Raw genomic sequence first — 25,080 nt, forward strand, 5'->3', positions numbered from 1 at the left:
CCGTGAGTTTTTTGTAATTTTTCTAAATTTTTATAATTCATTAAGTTTTTTATTTTTAATTCAGAAAATTGTCCTCTATGAAGTTATCCGATTTAAAAAAGGCAATTTGTTGCCAAAATAAATCGAAAATCGCAATGAATTATTAAGAATATTTTTTTATTCAATTATTCTTTTACTCCATTTTTTATAAAATATTTAAAAATTATTTTTAAATTATAATAATTTAATATTTTTCTTAACTCCTTTAATTATTGAAAATTGATATTTTATCCATTAATAATTCTTTTCTTTTTTTTAATAAAATTTTTTAAAAGAAAAATTAATTCAAATTTACATCATGATGACGAAAAAATACAAATATTTATTTGCAATTTTTAAATTTCATTAATTAAATGCAAATGGTTCTATTTCGATTAAATATTTAAGTGACCTGTCTACATTTAATTTAGTCAATTTTTTAAATATTCAAAAATAGAAAATCGTTTTTTAAAATACAAAATTAAATTTGTATAATTTTTTTAAGAAAAACTTTTTTAATGTTATCATCGTTAAAAAAAATTTTAGCGATTTTTTTAAAATTATTTTAACTTCAAAAAAAAAGTTAACGAAAAAGACTTAAAGAATTGAATCTTTTCCTTTGTTTTTAAAAGAAAAATCAATTTTTCGATAGATTGGAAATTTTTTCCAATCTGAAAAAGAATATTTTTATCAAAGTCAAACTTTCTAGTTCGTTTATCAAAATATAAATATAAAATTGTTTTATTAAAATAGTTTTTAATTTAGTTTTGTTTCATTTTTTTTTTTATTTTAACCTAAGAACTTGATTTTAAATTATTGAGATATTCGTTGTACCTTTTTTCTTGTGCTAATTGCAATTTTTGTAATTTTTTCGAAAGTCCTTTACTAATTTCCTTACCTTCAGCGTCGAGCGTTGGCAAACCCTGAAAGGAACATAATTCAAAGTAATTAAAGAAATAATAATTATTCTCAGCAATTTTTACGAGATTTAAAATTTTTAAATTTAAAATTTTTAAATTTAAAATTTATTTATTAAAAAATTTTGTTTTTAATTTAAAATTTAAAAAAAAAATAGATTTAATTTGCAAAACAAAACTTACATTCTCGTCGAATTTCGAATACTTGTCGGTCTCCATTAAAAATAATTCCGCAGGTGGTATTTTTCTCAATGCATCTTTCGCAGCGGCAGCGGCGGCAATCTCTGCCTTCTTTTTCTCCTTCTCCGCCGCTTTCTCAGCTTCCAAACGCTTCTTCATTTCCTTTTCACGCAATAATTCCTCCTTGTCAACAAGCTTTATCCCACAAAAATCGCCATCCTCAAAACGTACACCAAAATTTGGTAAAATATCATCGCGCAATGTATCGCATTCATTTAAAATTTCCGTTGCTTTTATCGATTTTGCCTGATCGCGAACTTTATTGCGAAAATCGGCCAATACGTTTAAATACGGCATTATCGTTTCCTCCATCTGCGGGAGAAATTGAAAATAAGTATAACACTTAAGAATAAATAAAATTAAGAACATAAGTTCATTTTTAAATAAATATTCAATCATTATTTTTCCATAGAAATTAAGTTTTTCAAACAACTCTCTGTAAAATGGTATAGAAAAAAAATGTCTTACATTGAAGTTTGCCGTTTCGGTGCCAACTGGAAAACCAATGTCATTATGCGAATCGGAAATAGCACCGAAAATTGTAAACATTTTTGTCATGTAAACAGAAATGTCACGTAGCAAAAGTGTATTTGGATTTTCGGTATCTTTAATGTAGACGTTTGAGTGGGTGACGAGATCACGAATCACTTCCAAAGCACTTCTCGTATCAATGTTATCTGTAACACGATCAACAAATTAGTCGTTATGTTTACAATGTTTATTTATTAAATATTATTTTATTTTGTTCATTTGTTTAAGAAAACAACTCCTTTTGTAACTTTCAAAAAATCTATTTTTTTTGCATTTTTTTTTAAAAGTTTATAATTTTAAAAATATGTCTATAAAATTCAAAGTCGCGATAATTTTCAAAAATTCTAAAAAGCAAGTCTTACCGCACAGGGATTTATGAACACCTTCCTTGGCTGCGGTGAATTTCAAATTCATTTCCAAATCTGCATTCGTCCATTTATTAAAAGTACTAAGTGTCGTTCCTGAGCCAATATTTCGAATTCGGCATTTAACATTTAGGAAAAATTCCTACAATGAAAAAGAAAATTTTATTAAATTTTTTTTTTTGAGAAATTTTTTCAAAATGTTTATTTCAGGGCTCGAATCAGTGAAAGTATTTAAAAATACAGACTTTACGGACTAAAAATAAAAAATTACGGATCATTTACAAACAAAAATATAACCAGTCCGAGTCAAATAAGAAAACTATTTACTTAAAACTATAAATTAAATTTTTCATAACTATAAAACATGAAGAATATCGATAACTTCGAGTCATCGATTTCTTCATGTTTTATAATAATTAAAAATGATTTAAGCATTTTTAACTAAAATTCTTCTTTAAATAGATTATTTTTAATAATTTTCGGCAAAGTTTTTTGACAATTTTGAATTTTCAAATCAATTTGTATGCAATATTTAATTTTACAAAATTTCAATTATTCGTAAATTCTTCAATATTAGAAAATAAAAACTTCAAATAATATAAAAAAAATTCAATTCAACTTTTTCAAATAAATTAATTTCAAAATTCAATTATTTCTAAAAATTCATGCTTTATTGCTTTTAATATTCAATTATAGTCTAAAATTTTAACTGAAATGAATTTTTATGAAATGAAAATCAATTTTTATTACAAAATTCTACGAGAATTCAATTATTTAAATACAAAAATTAATAAATAATTTATTGAATAATTGAATGTTTTTTAAAATTCAATTCCCATAAAGAATTATATCAACAAATTTTTAAATAATTGAATTTACTTCAACGAATTTTAATGAAAATTTTAAAAATAATTACATTTTTCAAGGAATTTGATTAAAATTTTATCAAAAATAAATGAAATTTATAATTTATGAAAATAATTGAATGTTTCCGTAGAAGTTTATCAAAATTATTAATAATTTAATTTTAATTATAAAAAAAAATTTGTAAATAATTGAATTCGGTTGGAAAATTTTATTAAAATAGTAGATATTAAAAATCATTGAATTTGAGGAAAATTTTTGAAAATAATTGAAATTCTGTCAAGAATTTTATTTAAAAATTTTTTAAAATAATTTAATTTTGAATAATTTAATTATTTCTATACATAATTGAAATTTTGATGAGAATTTAAAAAAAATTTTGAACATAATTGAATTTCTGCAATGATTTGTAATTTCTCTAAAATTCTCCAAATTATATCGTACAATTTACGATCTTTTCATTTTTTTTGAATCAAATTACGCACTTTACGGACCTTTTTAAAAAAATTGACTTTTACGGATTTTTACGGTATTTGCGGACCTAGTTCGAACCCTGCAAAAGCTTTCTATTTGTATATTTCGAAAATTTAATTAGAAAAATCATTCAAAATTCACTTTTCAAAGATTTGCCTATTATACTTTTCACACTAATAAATTACAACTTTAATTCTCTTAAAATTCAATTATTTTCTACAATTTTTAATCAAACTTCTTCTCGAAATCAATTATTTTTAATAATTTTCCGAAAGTTCTTAAAAAATTCAATTATTTAAATACAACTTAGAATGTTTTAAGGACCTTAATGTTTGTCAAATAAATCTGTTAATATTGTGACCTTAAGGCCACAATATAAAATTTACAATTAAAATTCTTTTAAAGTTTATTTTCAAAAATTTTTATCAAACACTTTGAAAAAATCAATTATTTTCAATTTAATTTTACAAAATTTCAATTATTGAAACTCTTTTTTTATTGTAAATTTTGAAAATTTATTTAGAATTTATAAAAATAGTTGAATTATTTCGAAGAAATTATTAAAAATTTTAGGAAATAATTGAATTTTATGGAAATATTTGAAAATATTTGAATTCTTACGAGAAATTCAATTAAAAATGTTTTGAAAATAATTGAATTCCTGCAAAGAATTTTACTATTTACAAAAATAATTGAATTCTTGCGAATAATTTTGCCATTTATAAAAATAATTGAATTCTTGCGAATAATTTTGCCATTTATAAAAATAATTGAATTCTTGCGAATAATTTTGCCATATATAAAAATAATTGAATTGTTTCGAAGGATTTATTAAGATTTTAGAAAATAATTGAATTTATTCGAAATATATTAAAAAATTTTTTAAAAAATTAAATTCTTCCGAGGAATTCAATTTCAATTATTTTCAAAATTTGCAATTAAAATTCTTGAAAAGTTGATTATCAAAAATTTTTATAAAACACTTTAAAGAAATAAATTATTTTCAATTAAATTTGACAAAATTTTAATATTTATTGAAACTCTTTTTAATTGTAAATTTCGAAGGTTTAATTCGAGAAATTATTAAAAAAATATTTTTTGAAGATTTGTCTATAGTTATTTTTCACACTATATATAAAAATCGAAATAAGTTTCATTTTATACTAAAAATTATTGCAATAGTTGGAAAAAGTCGAAAAAGTTGTAATTTTTGAAAATAAGTCGAAAGAAGTCGCATTTTTAGAAAATAGTCGAAATAAATCGAAAATGTTATAATATAATAATATAATATAATTAACTCACATTTATAAATTTCTCATACTGCACAGCACTTTCCATGGTTGCATCGCTATAATCAAGTGTATCCTTCCACGAATGAAGAAGAAAGGCAAATCTCAATTGTCTAGCTGTATGTTTCTTTAATGCATCTTGAATTGTTATGAAATTCTTCAGTGACTTGGACATTTTACATCCGGATATTGTAAGATGACCGGAATGAAGAAAATAACGAACCCAATGTGGATTATCGAAATAAGCCTCGGCTTGCGCCAATTCATTGTCATGATGTGGAAATTTAAGGTCAATTCCACCCGTGTGAATGTCTAAACTCTCGCCGCATATTGCCGATGCCATTACTGAGCATTCAATATGCCAACCGGGACGACCGCGACCCCATGGACTGTCCCACCATGGCTCACCTGATTTTGAACTCTTCCACAGTGCAAAATCATTTGGCGATCGTTTCTCCATTAGCCGGTCCTCAGAAATGCATAAATCACCTAAAATAAAAGTTGCGAAAGTTGAAGTTTTTAATTTGTTTTCCAAGGGGGATTTTTTATCCCCTCTTCTTTATTATCGTTACTATCATTATAAACTATTTTTATTATAATAATACTAAAATTCTGTAATTTTGTAAAACATAAAATATAATAAAATAAAATGAAATATAATAAAATAAAATGAAATATAAATGAAATATTAATGAAATAAATAAAATGAAATATAAATTTTGTAAAATACTCGTTTTGTAAAAATATTAATTTTTACCTTCTCCGTCATGTAAACTGGATGTATCGCCATAAGCTTCGGGCACAAGTTTTGCGTAATGATGCTTCTCACGTTTATCGAAGGTGGCAACGTCAAAATAAATTGAACCATTACTTTCGTACGCAAGACCATTTGCTACAATTTTTTCTATGAAATTCACTATTTCCGGAACGTATTCACTTACTCTTGTCAATACATTGGGTCTTAAGACCTAAGAAAAAATTGTTTTTATTAAAAAATTAGTATTTTCTAAAACCACCATATATGATGCGATAGGGTTGCCACAAAAATTGAATTTTGCTTTTCCCTGACTTTTCCCTAATTTCTAGAAAGAATTTAAAAAAAAATATTCTGATTCACTCTAAAAATAATTAGATACTCAAAAAAATGTCCTATTTACAATTATCTACGAATTTCATTCATTGTAAAATTATTCGAAAACATCAATAACTTCATTTTTAAATAAACATTCCATCATTATTATCTTGCCACAGAAATTAAGATTTAAAAAAATTTTAAATACTAACCTTTTTGGAATTCAACAATTTATAAGAATATTATAAAAAATAAAAAAATTTTTTTCATGTTTTATAATAATTAAAAATGACCGAGTAATAAAATCATTATTTTATGTTATAAAAAAATATTGTTATCGTAACTTCTTCAAAATTTTTTTTCATCATTTCAATGCAATTATTATTTTTTAGAATTTTTAACTAAAATTCTTCTTTAAATCAATTATTTTTAATAATTTTTTTAAAAAGTTCTTGGAGAATTTTCAAATTCATTTGTTTACTATATAATTTTACAAAATTTCGATTATTCAGAAATTCTTTAATTGAGGCCTTGGATCCAATAACTCGCCCGACGCTCGAAGGCACGCGCTAATACCAGTCGGGTAGCAGTGAGTGGCCCAGAGGCGCTCACTGCTCACTGACTGGCAGTTGCGCGTTCCTTCGAGCGTCGGGCGAGTTATTGGATCCAAGGCCTCAATTAAACATATTTTACAAAATAAAAACTTCAAATAATAATTTAAAAAAAAAAAATTCAAATAAACTTTTTCAAAAAACTTAATTCTACAGAAGTGTTAATTAAAAGTATGAAATATGCAGGTTTTGAAAAATTTCAGCTGATTTCAGAAAAAAATTTGAATTTGTAAAGTTGTAAAATGTAAAGTTGTAAAAATGTAAGTTTTTAAAAAATTAAATTAATTCAAATTAAATTAATTAAAATTTGAAATTTTGTAAATTTTTCAAAGAAAAAAGACACAAAAATTCAGAATTTTTTCATAAATTTTAAAAATTTAATTTTTGCCCGTACTTTTAGTAAAAAATCTCTGACTTTTCTCTGGCCATTTTTACTTTGCAAGACATTTCCCGGGATTCCCTGACCTGTGGCAACTCTGTACGAGAAGTTAAAAAGAAAAGATAAATAAAAATATTAAAAACAATTAACTATAAATAAATCTGAGGTACATAAATATTTGTACAATTTTTTATTAATGGTAACAATTGAATGATGATAAATCTGCTATCAAGAAAATAATCGAATTATGTTAAATTTTAATTAAATATCTTGAATAGGATTAATATTGATAGAATATTTTCAATTCTTGAGAAAGACAAAAGAGAAAATTCCTAACAATCATTATTATGATTTTATTCCTATTACTATGATTATTATGATTATTATTATTATTATTTTTAATATTTCCGTTTCTAAATAAAAATATTAAAATTCTTTAATAAGTTATTAAGTTTAAGAATGTATTTTAAATAAATCTATATTTAAATAAATAAAAAGACATTGAAAAAATTAAACCTAAAAATAAATATCTTAAAAAGATATTAAAAAAAATTAAAAGTTTAAAAATGAAATATTTTCCAAATGAATAATTTGTTTAAAAATGTAAAAACATTTTTTATCTCAAAAAGATAAAAAAAATAATTAAGAAACAGGAAAACTTACATTAATAGCGTCCATATCTTTGTGAAATTCAGATTCCCAATGTTCAGAGAGTTTTCTAAAAATTGACTGCTCGGTTACTGAACTTCCATTCTTCTTATCCAACCAATCCGATAACGGATCTCTTGTTTCTGCCAGTAAAATCTGTGGATTTAAGAAGAAAAATAAAGTAAGAATAAAAATAAAAGATAATTATATCTTATTTATAAAATATACATTTACAGGCCTCGGATCGACTTCAAGATGCAAAAAAAGTCGCTTTAGTCGATTTAAAATAGAAAAAAAGTCGATAAAGTCATTTATTTAATTCAGTGTCGTCACAAAAATTTTATTTTTTATTCTTCTCATCTTTCACTGATTTCTAAATTTAATTATTTAAAACTTGAATAATTTCGTTAGATAAATATTTAAATTTTTTATCAAAAATATTTTAATATAATTTTTTTGTAACTGATTTTCATTAATTACCATTTGTAAATTTACACTTGAAGATTTTTCATTAAAATTTTTGAGCAATCAATTATTTTCAAAATTTGCAATTAAAATTCTTTTAAAGTTTATTTTCAAAAATTTTTATCAAACGCTTTGAAAAAAATCAATTATTTTCAATTAAATTTTACAAAATTTCAATTATTGAAACTCTTTTTTATTGTAAATTTTGAAAATTTATTTAGTATTTAATATTTATAAAAATAGTTGAATTGTTTCGAAGAAATTATTAAAAATTTTAGGAAATAATTGAATTTTATGGGAATATTTAAAAATATTTGAATTCTCACGAAAAATTCAATTAAGAATGTTTTGAAAATAATTGAATTCCTGCAAAGAATTTTACTAATTATAAAAAATAATTGAATTCTTGCGAGGAATTTTACCATTTATAAAAATAATTGAATTGTTTCGGAAGGTTTTATTAGGATTTTAGAGAATAATTGAATTTATTCGAAATATATTAAAATTTTTTTTAAAAATTAAATTCTTCCGAGGAATTTAATTTCAATTATTTTCAAAATTTACAATTAAAATTCTTCAAATGTTGATTTTCAAAAATTTTTTAAAAACACTAAAAAAATCAATTATTTTTAATTAAATTTTACAAAATTTCAAAATTTATTGAAACTCTTTTCAATTTTAAACTTTGAAAATAAGTTGCATTTTATACTAAAAATTATTGTAATATTCGGAAGAAAAGTGGAAAAAGTCGTAATTTTTGAAAATAAGTCGAAAAAAGTCGAAAATGTTTTAATATCCGAGGCCTGCATTTAGATTATAAAATATAATTATAATTTACTTTATAGCCGTTTTATTGCTGAAAATAAATAATTATTTTTAATTTTATATCGAAAAGTTGAAAAAGAATATATTATTTAAATTATATTCTATAAATAAAAATTATTATGATTATTAATGTTATATTCGTCAATTAATGTAAATTAATTTTCATATTTATAGAAAATAGAAAAAAATATTTTTTGCAAAAATAGTTTCTTGCCTTTTGACATTCCTTGATATTATTTTCATTATTCGATTTCACGGCCTTCTCAAGATTTTCAATGGCTGTTTGAACTCTATCGAGCATTTTAATAAACATTTCCTTTTTATCGGCATCATTTGTCGTTCTTATTGTACTTTCAATAGCTGAGAGCATACTTCGTGCATCGGACAATGTCTCGTCAAGTGTATGATTTTCCGCCACATACTGATCAAATAAATAATTTTGTCTCGCTCGTTTTATTATTTTGTCATCGATATCCGTTATATTCATCACATAGAGAACATCGTAACCAAAATAATCGGCAAGAATCCGTCGAAGAATATCAAACGTTATGTAAGATCTGAAAAATTAAAATAAACAAAATTTCATCATTCAATTATTATTATTATTATTTTTAAAACAATGTAAATTTTTCAGTTCAATTTAAACATTTTTTAAGCTTAAATCTTTTTTTATTTAATTTCAAAACAAAACGTATGATTTGTTAATAAAAAAATTAATCTGATTTTTGATCCAGTATAATTCTGTTATTATTTCAAAATTAATCTATTTGAATAATTGCAATTATTCGAATAATAAAATATTTATTAAAAAAAATATAAAAACACAAAATTTTTGAAATTTGGAAAAAGTGAAAAATTTTAGATTGAAAAATAAATTTTAAATTACCTAGTACATTATTGAAAAACAAATTGAAAATATTTAGTTTAATTTTAGTATTTTTAGAGAAATTTTACGTTCGAGAATAATTTAATTATTAATAAAAACGACACATTCTTAATAATTGTTTGGTTTTTTTTTCCTTTTTTTGGAAAGAAAAAGAGAAAATTGAGCTGAAAAATAAAAATTTTGAAATTTCGTCACCTAGCGTGTCCCATATGGGAGGCATCGTACACTGTCGGTCCGCAGGAATACCAAAGAACTCGGTTACCATATTGAGGAACAAATTCTTCCTTCTGTCGAGTTAAACTATTAAATAATTTTAAAACCGGACTTCCGTTACGTTCCGGCGGGCTCCATTGCGGCTGCACCCTTTTCGACATCTTCTAAAATTTATAAATGAGAAATTAAACCTTTTTTGTTCTCAAAAACATTCTTTATAATCATTTTAGAAAAAATAGCTCTTAATAATTAAAAAAAAATTATAAAAAATCGGCATTCGGAACCTATTAATATATAAATTAGTAAACAAAATAATTTTTTTCAAAAATTATTCAATTAGCTTAACTTAAAATATTAAAATTATTATTTAAAATTTATAAATTAGTAAAAAAAATTATTTTTTTAAAAAATTATTTAATTAATTTCCTAAAGTATTAAAATTATTATTTAAAATTTATAAATTAGTAAAAAAAATTATTTTTTTTTAAATTATTTAATTAACTTCCTAAAGTATTAAAATTCAAAAAACTACTTAAAAAAAATCTCATCATAAAAATTATATTTTAAAAATTATAAAATTGCTCTTAAAATTTATATTTTTTAAAAATTGTTTCCACTTTTTTAAATTATACAGATTTTTCTTTTAAATTACAGAGAGTAATTTATATTAATTTCTTAAATTGTAAGATTTTTCAAAAAAAATTGAAATTAGTTTTTAAAAAACATTAAAAATTGCAAGATTCAAACATTCAGGAAACTAATCAAAATAATTCTATTGAAGAATTAAAAAAAAATTTACATTACAAATAATAATCTTCCATTTGTGACCTTCAAGAAAGTATAGAAATGAAAACGAGGAAAGAACAAAATTAATGATTTTTAAAAATTCTTTTCCTTCTTCATTTTCCTATTCTAAAAAGGTCAAATAGACAAAAAATTACAATTTATATAAAACTTTTTTTACAATTAGGATCTAATTTTTTTCACTATTATTTCTTTCTAAAATTTGTTCTACTTTTCTGCCTAAAATTAGTTCCTTTTCAGTATTTTAAAAGGAATGTGTTAGATTTTATTTTTAAGTCTTAAAAATTATTTGTATTATCACATAATAATTAGTATTTATCAATTTGTTTCAAAGATTTTAATTTATTATTTTAATTGTTTAAAGAAATGATCATTAAATATTTGGTGTAAAATTGAAAACAGTGTACAATATGTTTTTCGAAAAAAAATAATGTAAAAATGTGTCTTACCTTTTATGTATTTATTGACTAAAACGTCTGGTATTTTCTTTTAGATAAGGAAATAATGTAAAAATTCTTAATATTTGCATCACCACACGTGAACCAACGTGAAGTGACTTCTACGGTTTTCTCCGGTTCGATTTAAGGTTAAGAGAGACAACAAAGATGGGAAACACTGAAATTTAGTATAGAACGTCCGTTTTGTGAAATGTCGGACAACTTCCCAAGTGCGACACTTTATCGTATTTTTTTTCGAACTGCCCAACCTTGCAATATGGTAATGCTGATTCCACAATCATAGGAAGTGCACATTAAAGGTGCTTGTCACACCTCTGATGTAATTTGGTCAAATAATTCGACTCGATGTTACGTGCAGAGTTACGTTATTTACGTAATAATAATTTAATTATTTGTGTGCAGGTCTGTTTGTGTGTACAGTGTACACCCAATATCATATATGCTTTCCTTCCGGTTTGGACAACTTTTTGAAAAGTGGTGTGCCTTCTATAAGAATGTTTTAAGTCTATGGCGTACCCAATTCCATTACGCCATAGAATTAAAACATTCTTATAGAAGGCACACCACTTTTCAAAAAGTAAATGATTCCAATTTTATTTTCTAAATACTTTTTATATTATTTAATAAACACTCTTTTATATAAATATAATATTATAATAATAATTATAATAACTTTAAAAAAATAATCAAACTAAATTATAATTATAACCTACAAAAAACTGAAAATAGCGTTAAAATGAATGACAAAACATTTCAATTGTAATAAAACTGATTGTTTATGAATATAAAGGTTAGATAAATTATAGACAGACCAAAATTAAGAAGAAAATTGAACTTTCATAAAATTCAAAATGGCGGATCCAATATGGCAAAATTTGAATTTTTCCCAAAAAATAGAACCTAGCGATTAATTTTATAAATTTTGATAAAATATATACTTTATATATACATGAATCAATTCGTTTTCATGCCAGGAATATAATTTTGACAAGAATTAATAAAAATTTTAATAAAGAAAAAAATTATTTCAAAAAATACAAAAATCAATTTTTTCAAAAATTAAAAAATTCTTTTTAGCATGAAAAAAATTAAAAATTTAAAAACTTTAAAAATATGAAAAAGAAACTAAAAGTTTTTTTTAAAGTGTTGTCATTTTTTATTGAAACTTAAAAAGAAACGTGTCACAAAATAAATATGAAAAAAAAATAAAATATACACATTTCACCGAGAAAAAAAACCGCTTCTATTTGCTACAATTTCATGAAAGTTGCAAAAAATAGAAATAACAAAATTTTAATAGAAAACTGAGAAAAAAAAATATATAAAATACTCTTTTGAGGGAATAAAGGGGGGGGGGGGCAAAATATTTATGTTCATATAAATAATTAAAAAATATAACTTATATTGAGAATAAAGCGGAGAAAATGTCACAGAGAATCAATAGGTCTCTAATTTCATAAATTTTGTATTAAAATGCTTCTTTTCAACAGTACTCAAAATTTTCATATATACGATAACATCGATTTCATTTCAAAAGAATAATCAAATTTGTATTTGTGTAGTTTTTTTTTGCTTGTCTGGATTCGCATCTACAAATGTAACAATATAAAATCATGTAAATAAAAAAAGAGAGGGTGGGGGGAGGACAAAGGTAAAAAGTATACAAGAATTATGAGGATAGCGAATCTAGGCCAATCTGTAATTTGTGTGTATATGTGGCTCTGTGTTTATGTATTTGACGTTATCGACAAAATTTTTTGGACGCAAAAAAAAATCCGAATCTCTTTCTCTCTTTTTTCTTGTTCTTAACAAAATTCGTCTCCAGAACGCCAACTTTTAAAAAACTGCTGCTGGGCTTGAATCTGGAATCGTATATTAAGTGATATGATAATTATTAATTAGAAGAAAAGATTCGATTTTGTTTAAAGTCACGTCGATGTCTGTTGTTTTAAAAAAAAAAATTATTTTTTTTGTCATTCATAAACACAAGGGCACGTGAATGATTAACTTAAAATGTAAATTATTTTTTTTTTTGTCAGTTAATCATTCTGTCGGTAATGTTGTTTTTACAACACTGTCGTCAAGGCAATTGATCTTTTAGCGACTTGTATTGTCTCTGTCATAATAGACGGCATTTCATTTTCTTTTAAAGAAAAATCTACTGCTGTTTACACTCGACTGGATCTGCTCCCTGTGGTCGGCCGCCACCACCAACACCATCATTCACTCCATCCTCATCGTCCTCCTCCTCTTCGTCAACATCGTCATCATCATCCTCCTCATCTTCTTCATAGTCATCGTCCTCCTCGTCTTCCAACACTTCTCCTGAAATTTAATAAGTAATCATTATAATTATTCTTTTATTATTATTATTTATAGTAATCATCAACAGGCCTAGGATTGACTTTAAGTCCAAAAAAGGCGCTATAGTCGATTTATAATCATCTTTAAGTTTAAGTCTTTGTAAAATTCACTTGTTTTCAAAACATTTTTTCAAATTTGCAAAAAATTTCCACATTTTTCTTAAAGAAAAAAACGATTACTCTCAAAAAATTGTAATTAAAATTCGTTTGTAATATAAAATTTACATAAATAAAGTTGAACGAATTTTACAATTGTTTAAAATTTTTAATTAATTACTTTAGGAAATTCAATTATCTTCAAAGAATTCTAATTAAAATTTTTCAATCAACTAATTCAATTATTTTCAAACAAAAATTAAAATTCTTCTTGAAAATTTCAACTATATGTTCAAAATTAAAAAAAAAAATTTTGGTAAAAATCCCAATTATTTTTATAAATAACAAAATTCTTCTCCAAAGTTCAATTATTTCCATAAATGCTCAAAAAAACTCTTGTCCTAATTTCAATTATTATCAAAATTTTTTCAAATTTTTACTATTTTAATAAAATTTTCCAAAAAGAATTCAATTATTTAAAAAATTTTTTAATAAAATTGTATGCAAACATTCAATTATTTTTATAAATAATAAAAATTTCACAGAAATTCAATTATTTTCATAAATAATAAAAATTTGTTAAGAAATTCAATTTTTTTCATAAAAAATAATTTAAAATTCTAGAAAATAATACAGATAATTGAATTAAAATGATAAAAATAAGATTAAAAATAGAAATTGTGGAGATATTTTTCTTCTTTTTCTAAAACAAAATAATAATTTTGTTAAAAATATTGTGATTCATAAACAAAAATAATGCAAAATAAATAAATTTTCTATTTCTTAATCATAATTGTTTAACAATTTTCTAATTTTCCTTAGAAGTAAAAAACAAAAATAATTTCAATTTGACAAAACATAAAATTTAACAAAATTTTAGTATTTTAATGAAAAGAAGTGAAAAAAATTCTGATAATTTCTATTTGTCATTACAGTTTTTAATTAATTAATGTTATAATAATTAATAATAAAGTACATGTTCCGGTAATCTGTTCGCAGTTTGAAGTTAGTTGTTGTTTGCTTTTTTGTTTCTTAACTTTTTTATAATTTTTCTTTTCAAATAATTTAAATTGACAATTTTGAAAGCAATTGCATTTTATGAAGAAGAATTTTATTAAAAGTGAATTGAAAATAATTGAATTCTTGCGATGGATTTGACTGTATTTATAAAAATAGTTGAATTGTTTCGAAGAATTTATTAAAATTTTAGGACACAATTGAAATTCGTGTAAATATTTAAAAATATTCGAATCCATCCGAGGAATTCAATTAAAATTGTTTTGAAAATAATTGAATTTCTGCAAAGGATTTTATACTATTTGTAAAAATAATTGAATTATTGCGAAGAATTTTACTATTTATAAAAATAATTGAATTATTTCGTAGGATTTATTAAAATTTTAGAAAAAAATTTATTTTTTCGAAATGTGTTAAAATTTTTTTTAAGAAATTAAATTCTTCCGAGGAATTTAATTTAAATTATTTTTGAAAATCATTGAATTTTCCTAAAGATTTTACTATTTAAAAAAATAATTGAATTGTTTAAAAGGATTTATTAAAATTTTTGAAAATATGAACAGTAATAATTAATTTTGTACGTAATATGTGAATTTTTTAAATTTTGATTATGAAATTAATTAAACAATTTATATTTGAAAGTAAAAAATTTTGTAATTTGCATAACAATAATAAATTGAATGAATAAATTGCTAATAATAATAAAATATACAATCTATCTAAAGATAATAAAAAACAAAAGTATAAAAAAAAACTTCAGAGTGTGAGGGACAAAAAAAGTGAATGAATGAATGAAAGAACATTCAAATTATTATAGTTAATAATTAATTAATTAAAATAAAATTGAAAATAGTAAATTTTGCTATTAAAAAGTGTAAAAAGTTTTTTTCTTCAAATGTAACTAAAAATTTTTCTAATTTATAAAAAATGCAATTTTTGCAAAAACCACTGGAATAATTTTTTCTTATAGCAATTTTTCAATAAAAGAATGGATTAAAATGTTAAAAAGTAAAAAAAGTTATGAAATTTCTTATAAAATTATCAAATTTTCAGTGTTGTAAGTAAGGGTTAAATACTTTATCTCCATTTGTCGAAGTGCTATTGAATAATTACCTGTATAATAGAGCACCGCTCTTGGAACAATGCGCTCTCTAATATAATGTCCAATTTCAAAGTCACTGGTTACTAAAGCTTGAGTATCTTCGTCTATATCAGCGTCTTGATCGTCAGGCACTAAAAGTTTTTAAATTTCTTCAAATTAGTAACAAATATTTTTCAAAATTTCAAGAAAAAAAAAGAAAAATAATTATTACATATTATTAATTTTTCTTATTTTTTTAAAATAGAAAAAAAAATTTTTTTGTTTTACTTATTTTGGCACTTTTTTACAAAAGGGAATAAAATTAAATAAAAAGAAAAATCTTACCAACTGGTGGACTAAAGAAATTAAAGAATGAATCATTTTGAACTGTTTTTGTGACAATGCGCATTGATCCCCTGGACTTGTGCTTCTGATTCTTCTTGATCGTTTTCACCGTCACATTCTTGCCTTTTCGCCAATCAATCACGCAACCCTTTTGAAAAAAGGGTTAAAATTATAAAATTTTAGATTTAAAAATTACAATAATTACAAATGTTTAAAATACCAAAATGAAGAATTGAAATATAATTATCACCAAATGATCGTTTCTTACATTTTTAAAGATTTTTTAACTTGAAAAAAGAATTTTTCTATCAAATAACATTTTTTATTCTTGTTTTCTAAAGTAAGAAAAAAAAATTAAAAGTAGGTACCTTTGTGTAAAACTAAATTTAAAATTCATTTACACACTTGATATTAGTTTAACAAAAGTTTACCTTGCTTTTGTAGATTTCGGGTCCTTCAAAACTGAACGGATCATTCTTTTCTGGTTCACATTTCATAATGTATTCTTTTGTTAAAACGGAATTAGTAAAATATTCATTGTTCTCAAAGTGAAACTCGAGAACAAAGCCCTGGAAAGAAAATTAATTAATTTCCCTTTATCGATAACCAAAAAAAAAGAAATATTTTTAAAAAATATAAAATACCATTGGATCCTTCTCCAAAAATATAACTTTCACGTCATAAAGATGTTTAAGAATTGGTTCGTCATGTTCTTGAACAATATCAGCCAACATGCCTACGTTCTTGAATATTGTGAGCCAAAAATCTGGAATGCCTTTAACGTTCTCATCTTCGGATCTGTAAAAGAATGATTGTTAAAAAAAATTGTAAATTTGTATATTCAAATTTCAAAGAGAAAACAATTCAGTACTCTGGAGATTGAAAAGCATTTTAGTGAATAAAAAAAAAAGTTGATTTACATACTTTTCTTTTTTCTCTTCAGCATCCTTTTTAATTTCACTCTCATCCTTAATATCGATCTTGACCTTATTTTTCAGCTCCGAACTGAGATTCTCATCCTCCTCTTCGCTTTCCCAAGCACACTCCTCATCCGTGGGTTCATAAACTCCCGATACAATTTGACTTCTTCCGTCATAAATCGGGACACACATTTTATAATATTTACATTCGAGTTCATGAACTTCTTGAAAGAATTTTGCCTCGATATTCGTTGTTTTTAATTGAAGTTGCTTCAAGGCCTTTATCCGCCTCTTCACCGGTGCTGGAAGCATCTAAAATTTTTAAAAAATTTCATATTTCACTTTATGTTGGAAACATTTTTTTTTCTACTTTCCTCCCTTTACTTGAAATTCCTAAGAAATTTTGAACTCTAAAAATTATTTTCAGACAAAGAATTGTCAAATGAAAAATAAAGAATTAATAAAATACCTTTAGGCCTCGAATTGACTTTAAGACGCAAAAAAAGTTGTTTCACTCCATTAAAAATACAAAAAAATTCGAAAATGTCATTTATTTAATTGAGGGTCGTCACAAAAATTTTATTTTGTATTTCTTTGATTTTCCTCTTTCACTGATTTCTAAATTCAAAACTTGAATAATTTTGTTAAATAAATATTTCAATACTTATTTGTTTTTCCAATGGAAATAACATTTTTAAAATTTCAATTTAAAACTTACCGACATTTAATAATTTCTAAAAATTATAACTACAATTCTTTCAAAATTCAATTATTTTCTACAATTTTTAACTTAAAACTTCAACTCTAAATAAATTATTTTTAATAATTTTTCGATAGTTCTTTGAGAATTCAAGTATTTAAATACAAAAATTGAATTTTTTTTATAATTTTAACTGTAACTATTTTTTTTTTTTCGAAAGTTGTTTATTTTCAAAAAATCATAATAAAGAAATTCTTAAAATTAATTTGTTAAAAATGTTTTTAAATCATTCTTGAAAGATAATAATTTTTTAATTATATTAAAACATTTCCAAACAATTGAAATTTAGTAAAATTTTTAAAAATAATTGAATTTTTTCGAAAGATTTATTAAAATTTTAGAAAATAATTGAATTTTTTTTTTTGAAAACTGTTATTAAAAATTAAAACAATATTGAATTCTTTCGTGCATTTTTATTAAAATTGTATTCAAAATAATTTAATTTTTGAAGAATTTTCATTATAAATATGAATATGATTTCTCTGGATTTTTAATAAGCCCAAAAAAAGTAATTTTTTAAAAATTTTAGTCTACTTTGTACGAAGAAAAATGAAACATAAAAAATTATGATAAAACAATTCTAAAAATTAGTTTTTTAAAAATTTTGCAATCTAATTTTTTAAAAATTTATAATTTAATTTCTTACAAGAATTTTTTGTATAATTTAAAAAACTAATTAATTTTTCGAAGAATGTTAATGTTTTTTTTGTATATATATTTGAATTTTTGAAAGTATTGAAAATAATTGAATTTTAAAAAATTAGAATAAACAAATTTTCATTATTTTTTTCAAATATTATGATTTTAATATAATTTTTAGTAGCTAATTTTCATTTTTAAATTTACACTTGAATTCATTAGAATTTTTTAGAATTCAATTATTTTCAAAATTTTGTAATTAAAATTCTCCAAAAGTTGATTTTCGAAAATTGTATTACAATTCTTGAAAGAAATCAATTATTTGCAATTAAATTTTACAAAATTACAATTATTTAAAATCTTTTTAATTCTACATTTCGAAAAATTTTATTGTTTTTTCGAAAATTTGTTCAAAAACTATTTTTGAAAAACTTGTCTATAGTTTTATTTTTCTCTCTATAAAAATCGAAATAAGTTGCATTTTATACTGAAAATGTGGTTTTTATAAAAATATTTGTAAGAAAAATCGAAAAAGTCGCAATTTTTGAAAATAAATCGAAAAAAGTCGTATTTTTTGAAAATAGTCGAAAAAGCCATAATATCCAATGTCTGCATCTTTTATCTATTAATAAATAAAAGTGAAATTCAAAATAAAATTGAAAAATAAACCTGAAACAAAATAAGGAAAAATTGAAAGTATATTTTAAAATTAATTTTTTATAAAAATTTACAATATTCTTTCAATTTTTCGTTAAATTTGAAAAATAATTGAATAAACGTATTAAAATAGAAAGAATATTTAAAAATAAATATTTACCTCCATTCTCTGTGCGTCTAATCGACCTTGTAAAGAAGCTAAGTCAATGTTTTGGCAGATCTGCGAAAGAAGACGGTTGTTATCAGCTTCATCTTCGATAGTACCCATATTGCTCGGATCACCAGTACTGTCAGGATCGTTGGTCATATTAGGGACTGTAAAAAATTCTCTTCACATGTGACGTATTTTTTTTTAAAAACCTTCATTCACATTTTCGAGTGTCTCTCGCATTCCAGAGCAATTTTTTAAATCAAAATTTCAATTCTCTCTTTTTTATTTTTTTAATCTTCAAATGTAGAATTTTACAATTAGGTCCGTTTATTTTTTAACCTATTCTTTCAGAATTAACTATTTTTTTTTATTTAAATTTTTTTCAAAAACAAAAATATAGAAAATAAATACAAAAAAATTTAATTAATTTTAGAATCTAATTTTTTTATCACAATAATTATTTTCAAAAATATTTCAAAAGCAGATTTTAAAATCTATCTATTTACTTATCTAACTGTTAATTAGAAAAATGAATGTTAAATTAATTTAAAAAATTGAAATGTTCTAAAAAATAAAAAAACAGGCTAAAATTTTTGATAAAAAAAAAAAAATTAAAAAAAAGAATTGTAAAGATTTAAAATAGAAATTTAAATTTAAAATATTGCTGGAATATACACTTGGAATTTTCGGGAAATTTTCGGTTTTTTAAGGTAGGGGAACATAGTCTAGGTCGGCCACCTTTTTGACTTTTGTTTATAACTTTTTTTTAAAAATGAATTTGGACAATTGAAGTATATGGTTGGAAAGTCCTGTTTAATAGGAACATTTTTTCTGTACAAAGTAAATTGACAGGTTTAAAAATGAAAAAGTTATAAAGATTTAAAAAAAAAAAAATTTGTAGTCCAGGTTGGCCGTTACAGTCAAGGTCGGCCATGTTTAAAATTCAAAGGGCATTAATCGTTAAAAACTAAAATAACATGTTTGGAGTTACGGAAAATTGATTCTTTATTGTTTACAGTTTGTAACTTAATGAAATAACAAAATAATAACAATAAACAATATAAAAAAATAAATATAAATAAAAAAAAGTTTTGCACTAAAATATTAATAAAATTAAATAAAAATATTAATAAGATGATCAATTATATTATGAGTTATACAGAATTGCAGTTTTTGCAAATGAAGTAGCTCGTCCTCAACTTTGCGCATTTTAAACACATAGTGGCCGACCTTGACAGTAAGTAACATTACCGAATTGTTGTAACCATAAAGAAATACGTTTCGGGATTCGATTTTTTACTTTGTCTTCCTTTCAACCATGAGTCCCACAAATTTTCTGCATACTTGCCTTGACGATTCAATTTGTTTTTTATCTTTTATTAATGGTTTTTCACATTATGCACAAAACTTTTTTTGAGCTTTTTTTGTACCGACGTCACAGAAAACACAATTTTCGATTTTCCGAAAATGTAATTGAACAAAAAGTTAGGTTTCACTAAGACAAGCTTCGACAAAAATGCGCGTAGGTGGCGCTAGTGAACTTGACAAAAAAACGCGAGTGGCCTACCTAGACAGTAGGCCAACCTTGACTACATTCCCCTATGTAAATGAAGGTTACTTTCAAATTAAATTAAATTTTTTCCAATAAGATAATTTTATTTATATAATATTATATATAAATGTATAATAAAATTATACAATAAAATTTAAATTTTGCATCTTGAAATACGTCACCTCTCTATTCTTGAAATTTATGGGACTTGCAGACGTTTGTCGTATAAGTTAAAAAGACCAACATTTATTATTTTTTGAAAAGAATTTCACTAGGGTTACTTTTTTTATTACTGCAAAACATTGTTTATGTAAAATAAGTTATTAGGAATTATTAATTTTATTCTTTATTATATTATTATTACTATTATTTTCTATTTATTAATATGTGACGCGCTCCGAAGAAAAGTTTCAATTATTTATACAAAATAAAAATTTACTTACATAAGAAAAAAATATTTATTTAGAATAAAAAAAAAATGATTTAGATTTTTATTTTTAAAAATACAATAATTTCAGATTTTACATAAATAGAATGAAAATTATTAAAAAATTTAAAGAAAGAAAAATGATTCACTTCTTTAGTTTAGTACTGCTTTCTACGAATTTTTAATTATTGCTTTTTAGTATAGTTTAAGAAGAAAAAATTATAATTTCTTTTGGAAAATAAAAAATGCTTTTGCAGTAATAAAAGTAGGACGTTCGCACATTTATACAGATAGTAGGTTGAAATAATTTATAAATATACTATATTCTTAAATGAAAAAAAGGTGTAAGATTTTTTTTATTAATGTCACAAATAATTGTATAAAAAATTACAATTTCTTTTATTAAAAAAAATAAATAAATAAAAGAGAAAAATAAAAATTTATTAGACGCTAAAAAATTTCCGCTCAATATTGTTTTATACAAAAAAGAAGTGTTTTTCGAAAATTAAAAATTTTTTCTAAGAATTAAAATAAAATTCTCCGATACCAATTATTTTTAAAATGAAAATTGATTTTCTTTTAAACAAAAAATTGATTTTTTTAAAAAATAAACATTGGTTTTTTTTTAAATTAAAATTAATCTAAATTATAATAAAAATTGAAATTAACTCTAATTTGTATTAAAATTTAAATAAAATTAAATTTAAGAATAAATTATCTAAATTATTATTTATAAATAAAATTCGAAAATTTTAAATAAAATTCTCAAATTTAAAAAAAATTGTTTCTTCAAGAAAATAAATTTTGCTAAAAAAATTCCTTTAATAAAAATTCTTCATAATTTAAAAAAAGTTTCGAATTTATTTTTGGATATTCACAATTACGTTGAATTTAAAAAATTATCGTTGAGATCTTTCGGTGAATATTAAAATTAGTAACACGTGTAACATAAAGACGAGTCTAAAGAAAAACTACTGACGATTAAATACATTAAAAAACAAAATTGTAAAACTCACGAGTTTCATTGAAATTTTTTTTTCGAACTTTCCACACTAAATTTAGAAATATTTTTTTTTAAAAATTGAATATTTATACGGATATTAAGAATGATCACGTTTTTGCGCGCTTCAATTTATCTAACTATTGAAAATTATATAAAAAGAAATTTCTCACAATTATCAATCGGATTTTTTTTTTATTTAACCACTTTTTGTAATTTAATTAACAATTTGTTATTATCGATAAATTATACGAAGTTTTATTTTAATTGAAAAATTAAACGTCACAAAGTTGAGGTTATATTTGACGGAATAAATTTTATCACGAGAGATGAAAATTAAAGAAAAAGTGATCAAATAAGAAAACTTGAATTTATTTTACATTATTACGATAGAATAAAAATTGTCTCATTAATTGACTGAATGGAACACAACTAAAAAGACAATTATCATCCAAGGACCATGCCAATAAGTCGTAAAATAGTCTGCCATGTTTCTAGCACAAAGGTTACTTTTACCGCCGAACTATCAATGTATTAATTTTTATAACAAAAAGAAAACAATTTTCCCTTCTTGTCAAGAAATTTTAGGAGAAGAATATTTTTCCCTTTCTTAAAAAATAATTTAATTTTCAAGAACGGTGATTTTTTTCATTAAATTAAATTAATAAAGTGAAAAAGAAATATGTAGAATTGAAAAAAAAGATTTTTATTTAGCGTGCACATGGGTCGAGATAAGAGTGGTCTCGCGGAAAAATATAATACGCACAATGTTTAATGTAAATAATGATTTTAATTAATTGGGGAATAAAAATAATTTTTAATTTTCAATGAATCAAGTCTTTTCAAAGATTACAATTAATTTTTCATACCTTTTTTTTGTGTGAAGGAAACGACGCCAACGGGACGACAGAGGACAGGATGATCTGAAAAGCGACAATGTGTGAACCGGCCTCTTCTCTGTTAGTGTGGAGAGCTAATCGTGTGAAGTTCGTTATTTTCAGCCATATTGCGCGGGCAATTAATGTTTCATATAAATATATTTCTCAGTAACAAAATTAAATGACAATTGAAACAATGTTAATTATTTTCTAAATTGATAATTTGATATAATGATAAAAATTGAGAATTTATTTCTCCTGGCGATTTCTTTAAATAAAACATTTTGCGAAATTCAATTATTTTCAGTGAGTCTTTTTGGACAAGTGCGTAAATTCCTGTAAAAATGAAAAGAGCTTAAGGGACTATTTTTCTTAGTTTTTGTCATCAATTAATGCTAATTCCTCATTAATTATTACTTATTTGCAATGCTAATTCGTCTTTTCAGGTTTTTTAAAGAAACACTTTAAAATTATCTTTTAAATAATTCATATGATTATTCCTAATTAATTGAAATTTGTATCGCTAATTTGTCTTTTCAGGTTTTCGAAAATAACCTTTATAATTACCTATTAATTAATTCATATGATTATTCCTAATTAATTGCAATTTGTGCTGCTAATTTGTCTTTTCACTGCTCTGCATGCATGCAAGTTGGCATAGTAACGTACAAGAGTGAGAGAAATAAAAACAATTGCCTATCTCTCTCACTCTTGCACGACATAATAGTTATTATGCTCTATTCATTTTTAAACAAACTTAAGCTTTTGTCGAAAAACAAAAGGAAAAAGATTCAAATTTATAAAAAGTTTTTATAGATTCTTGAAAGAAAAAACCATTCTTAAAGTAAGAAGGTCGTTAATCATTAAAGAAAAGTTTAATTTTAATAAAAAGTAGACATTATGTTCTTTTTTTCATTACAGGTCAAATGCGCGCGCATGTTCACATTATACGTTCCCGCAACTGTGCGGGGTGCTACCCTCTGTACCAAAAACATAAGTTCGAATGCTCATTATGCCGAATTTACAATTTAGAAATGACCAGATACGCGAATCCTCAATAACCTAAATTGTATATTGAATGAAATTCAAAAGTAGGGAATAATCATTTGATATATTCTGCATATGGAGAATATTATTTTAAACTAATTCTTTTTTTCCACAATTTGAAATTATTGCAATTTTTATTTTTGGAATTTCCACTTTACCTACATTTTAATAGATCGAAACGTAAAATATCAGAATTGACATTTAATTGAAATATGATGGAGAATAAATATATATTCACTGAATAAAAAGATTAAATAATTATTAAATGTTTGAATTTAATAAAAACATATTGTTCAAAAGTTACAGTGCGAATTGTACAGAATATATATTAATAAGAAATATAATTTGGCAGAATGTCGATTCGATCGATTTTATATTTGCAAGAAATTCAATTTGACAGAATATCAATTTATAAGAAACACGTTTTCGTAGAACTTTAACTTGTCAGAATTGTAATTTTGTAGAATATTAATATTGGCAAATCTAATTTTGGTAGAAATCTGCTTTATCAGAATGATCACATGTTCGAATCCTCAAAAGTTAGAATTCCATTTTTACCGAAAATGGATTCCACATAAATATTTGGCGCAAATTTTAAAATCGACCAATCAGAAATCAGAATTTTAAAATTTGCGCCAAATATTTATGTGGAATCCATTTTCGGTAAAAATGGAATTCTAACTTTTGAGGATTCGAACATGTGATCATTCTGATAAAGCAGATTTCTACCAAAATTAGATTTGCCAATATTAATATTCTACAAAATTACAATTCTGACAAGTTAAAGTTCTACGAAAACGTGTTTCTTATAAATTGATATTCTGTCAAATTGAATTTCTTGCAAATATAAAATCGATCGAATCGACATTCTGCCAAATTATATTTCTTATTAATATATATTCTGTACAATTCGCACTGTAACTTTTGAACAATATGTTTTTATTAAATTCAAACATTTAATAATTATTTAATCTTTTTATTCAGTGAATATATATTTATTCTCCATCATATTTCAATTAAATGTCAATTCTGATATTTTACGTTTCGATCTATTAAAATGTAGGTAAAGTGGAAATTCCAAAAATAAA

General features: G+C 23.0%; 2 protein-coding genes across 4 annotated transcripts; both read right to left on the bottom strand.

The window, feature by feature from the left end:
* Positions 1 to 743: 743 nt before the first annotated feature.
* LOC122502602 (cysteine--tRNA ligase, cytoplasmic) lies at positions 744 to 11,205 on the bottom strand. Its single transcript, XM_043612745.1, has 10 exons — positions 11,051 to 11,205; positions 9,780 to 9,961; positions 8,913 to 9,255; positions 7,424 to 7,564; positions 5,456 to 5,666; positions 4,712 to 5,187; positions 2,069 to 2,213; positions 1,644 to 1,852; positions 1,119 to 1,487; positions 744 to 941 (listed from the first exon to the last, which is right to left on the bottom strand). The coding sequence occupies exons 2-10, from the start codon at positions 9,956 to 9,958 to the stop codon at positions 813 to 815; spliced, it is 2,202 nt and encodes a 733-aa protein (XP_043468680.1). The 5' UTR covers positions 9,959 to 9,961; positions 11,051 to 11,205; the 3' UTR covers positions 744 to 812.
* A 1,236-nt stretch (positions 11,206 to 12,441) lies between these two features.
* LOC122502603 (nucleosome assembly protein 1-like 1) lies at positions 12,442 to 23,104 on the bottom strand. 3 transcript variants are annotated; one of them, XM_043612748.1, is made up of 8 exons: positions 22,937 to 23,104; positions 19,098 to 19,157; positions 16,886 to 17,193; positions 16,606 to 16,759; positions 16,393 to 16,530; positions 15,962 to 16,109; positions 15,649 to 15,768; positions 12,442 to 13,384 (listed from the first exon to the last, which is right to left on the bottom strand). In XM_043612748.1, exons 2-8 carry the CDS (start codon positions 19,101 to 19,103, stop codon positions 13,218 to 13,220), a joined length of 1,041 nt encoding a protein of 346 aa, XP_043468683.1. In that variant the 5' UTR covers positions 19,104 to 19,157; positions 22,937 to 23,104; the 3' UTR covers positions 12,442 to 13,217. The 3 variants fall into 3 exon arrangements, with proteins under 3 accessions (XP_043468683.1, XP_043468681.1, XP_043468682.1); XM_043612746.1 differs by having other exon boundaries at positions 19,098 to 19,252; positions 22,937 to 23,091; XM_043612747.1 differs by having other exon boundaries at positions 19,098 to 19,224; positions 22,937 to 23,071.
* Positions 23,105 to 25,080: the final 1,976 nt, after the last annotated feature.

This window comes from Leptopilina heterotoma, unplaced genomic scaffold (genome assembly GCF_015476425.1).
Source record: "Leptopilina heterotoma isolate Lh14 unplaced genomic scaffold, ASM1547642v1 Lhet_235, whole genome shotgun sequence".
Classification (NCBI taxonomy): Eukaryota; Metazoa; Arthropoda; class Insecta; order Hymenoptera; family Figitidae; genus Leptopilina; species Leptopilina heterotoma.

Coding starts and splice junctions, on each gene's coding strand:
- LOC122502602 (XM_043612745.1), bottom strand. CDS start 9,958: ATGTCGAAAAGGGTGCAGCCGCAATGGAGCCCGCCGGAACGTAACGGA. Junction 9,256..9,779: donor TCCCATATGGGACACGCTAG/GTGACGAAATTT, acceptor TTAATTTTTCAG/ATCTTACATAACGTTTGATA. Junction 2,214..4,711: donor AGTATGAGAAATTTATAAAT/GTGAGTTAATTA, acceptor TTTTCATTGTAG/GAATTTTTCCTAAATGTTAA.
- LOC122502603 (XM_043612746.1), bottom strand. CDS start 19,244: ATGACCAACGATCCTGACAGTACTGGTGATCCGAGCAATATGGGTACT. Junction 16,760..16,885: donor GCTGAAGAGAAAAAAGAAAA/GTATGTAAATCA, acceptor ATTCTTTTACAG/ATCCGAAGATGAGAACGTTA. Junction 15,769..15,961: donor TTTCTTTAGTCCACCAGTTG/GTAAGATTTTTC, acceptor AAAAACTTTTAG/TGCCTGACGATCAAGACGCT.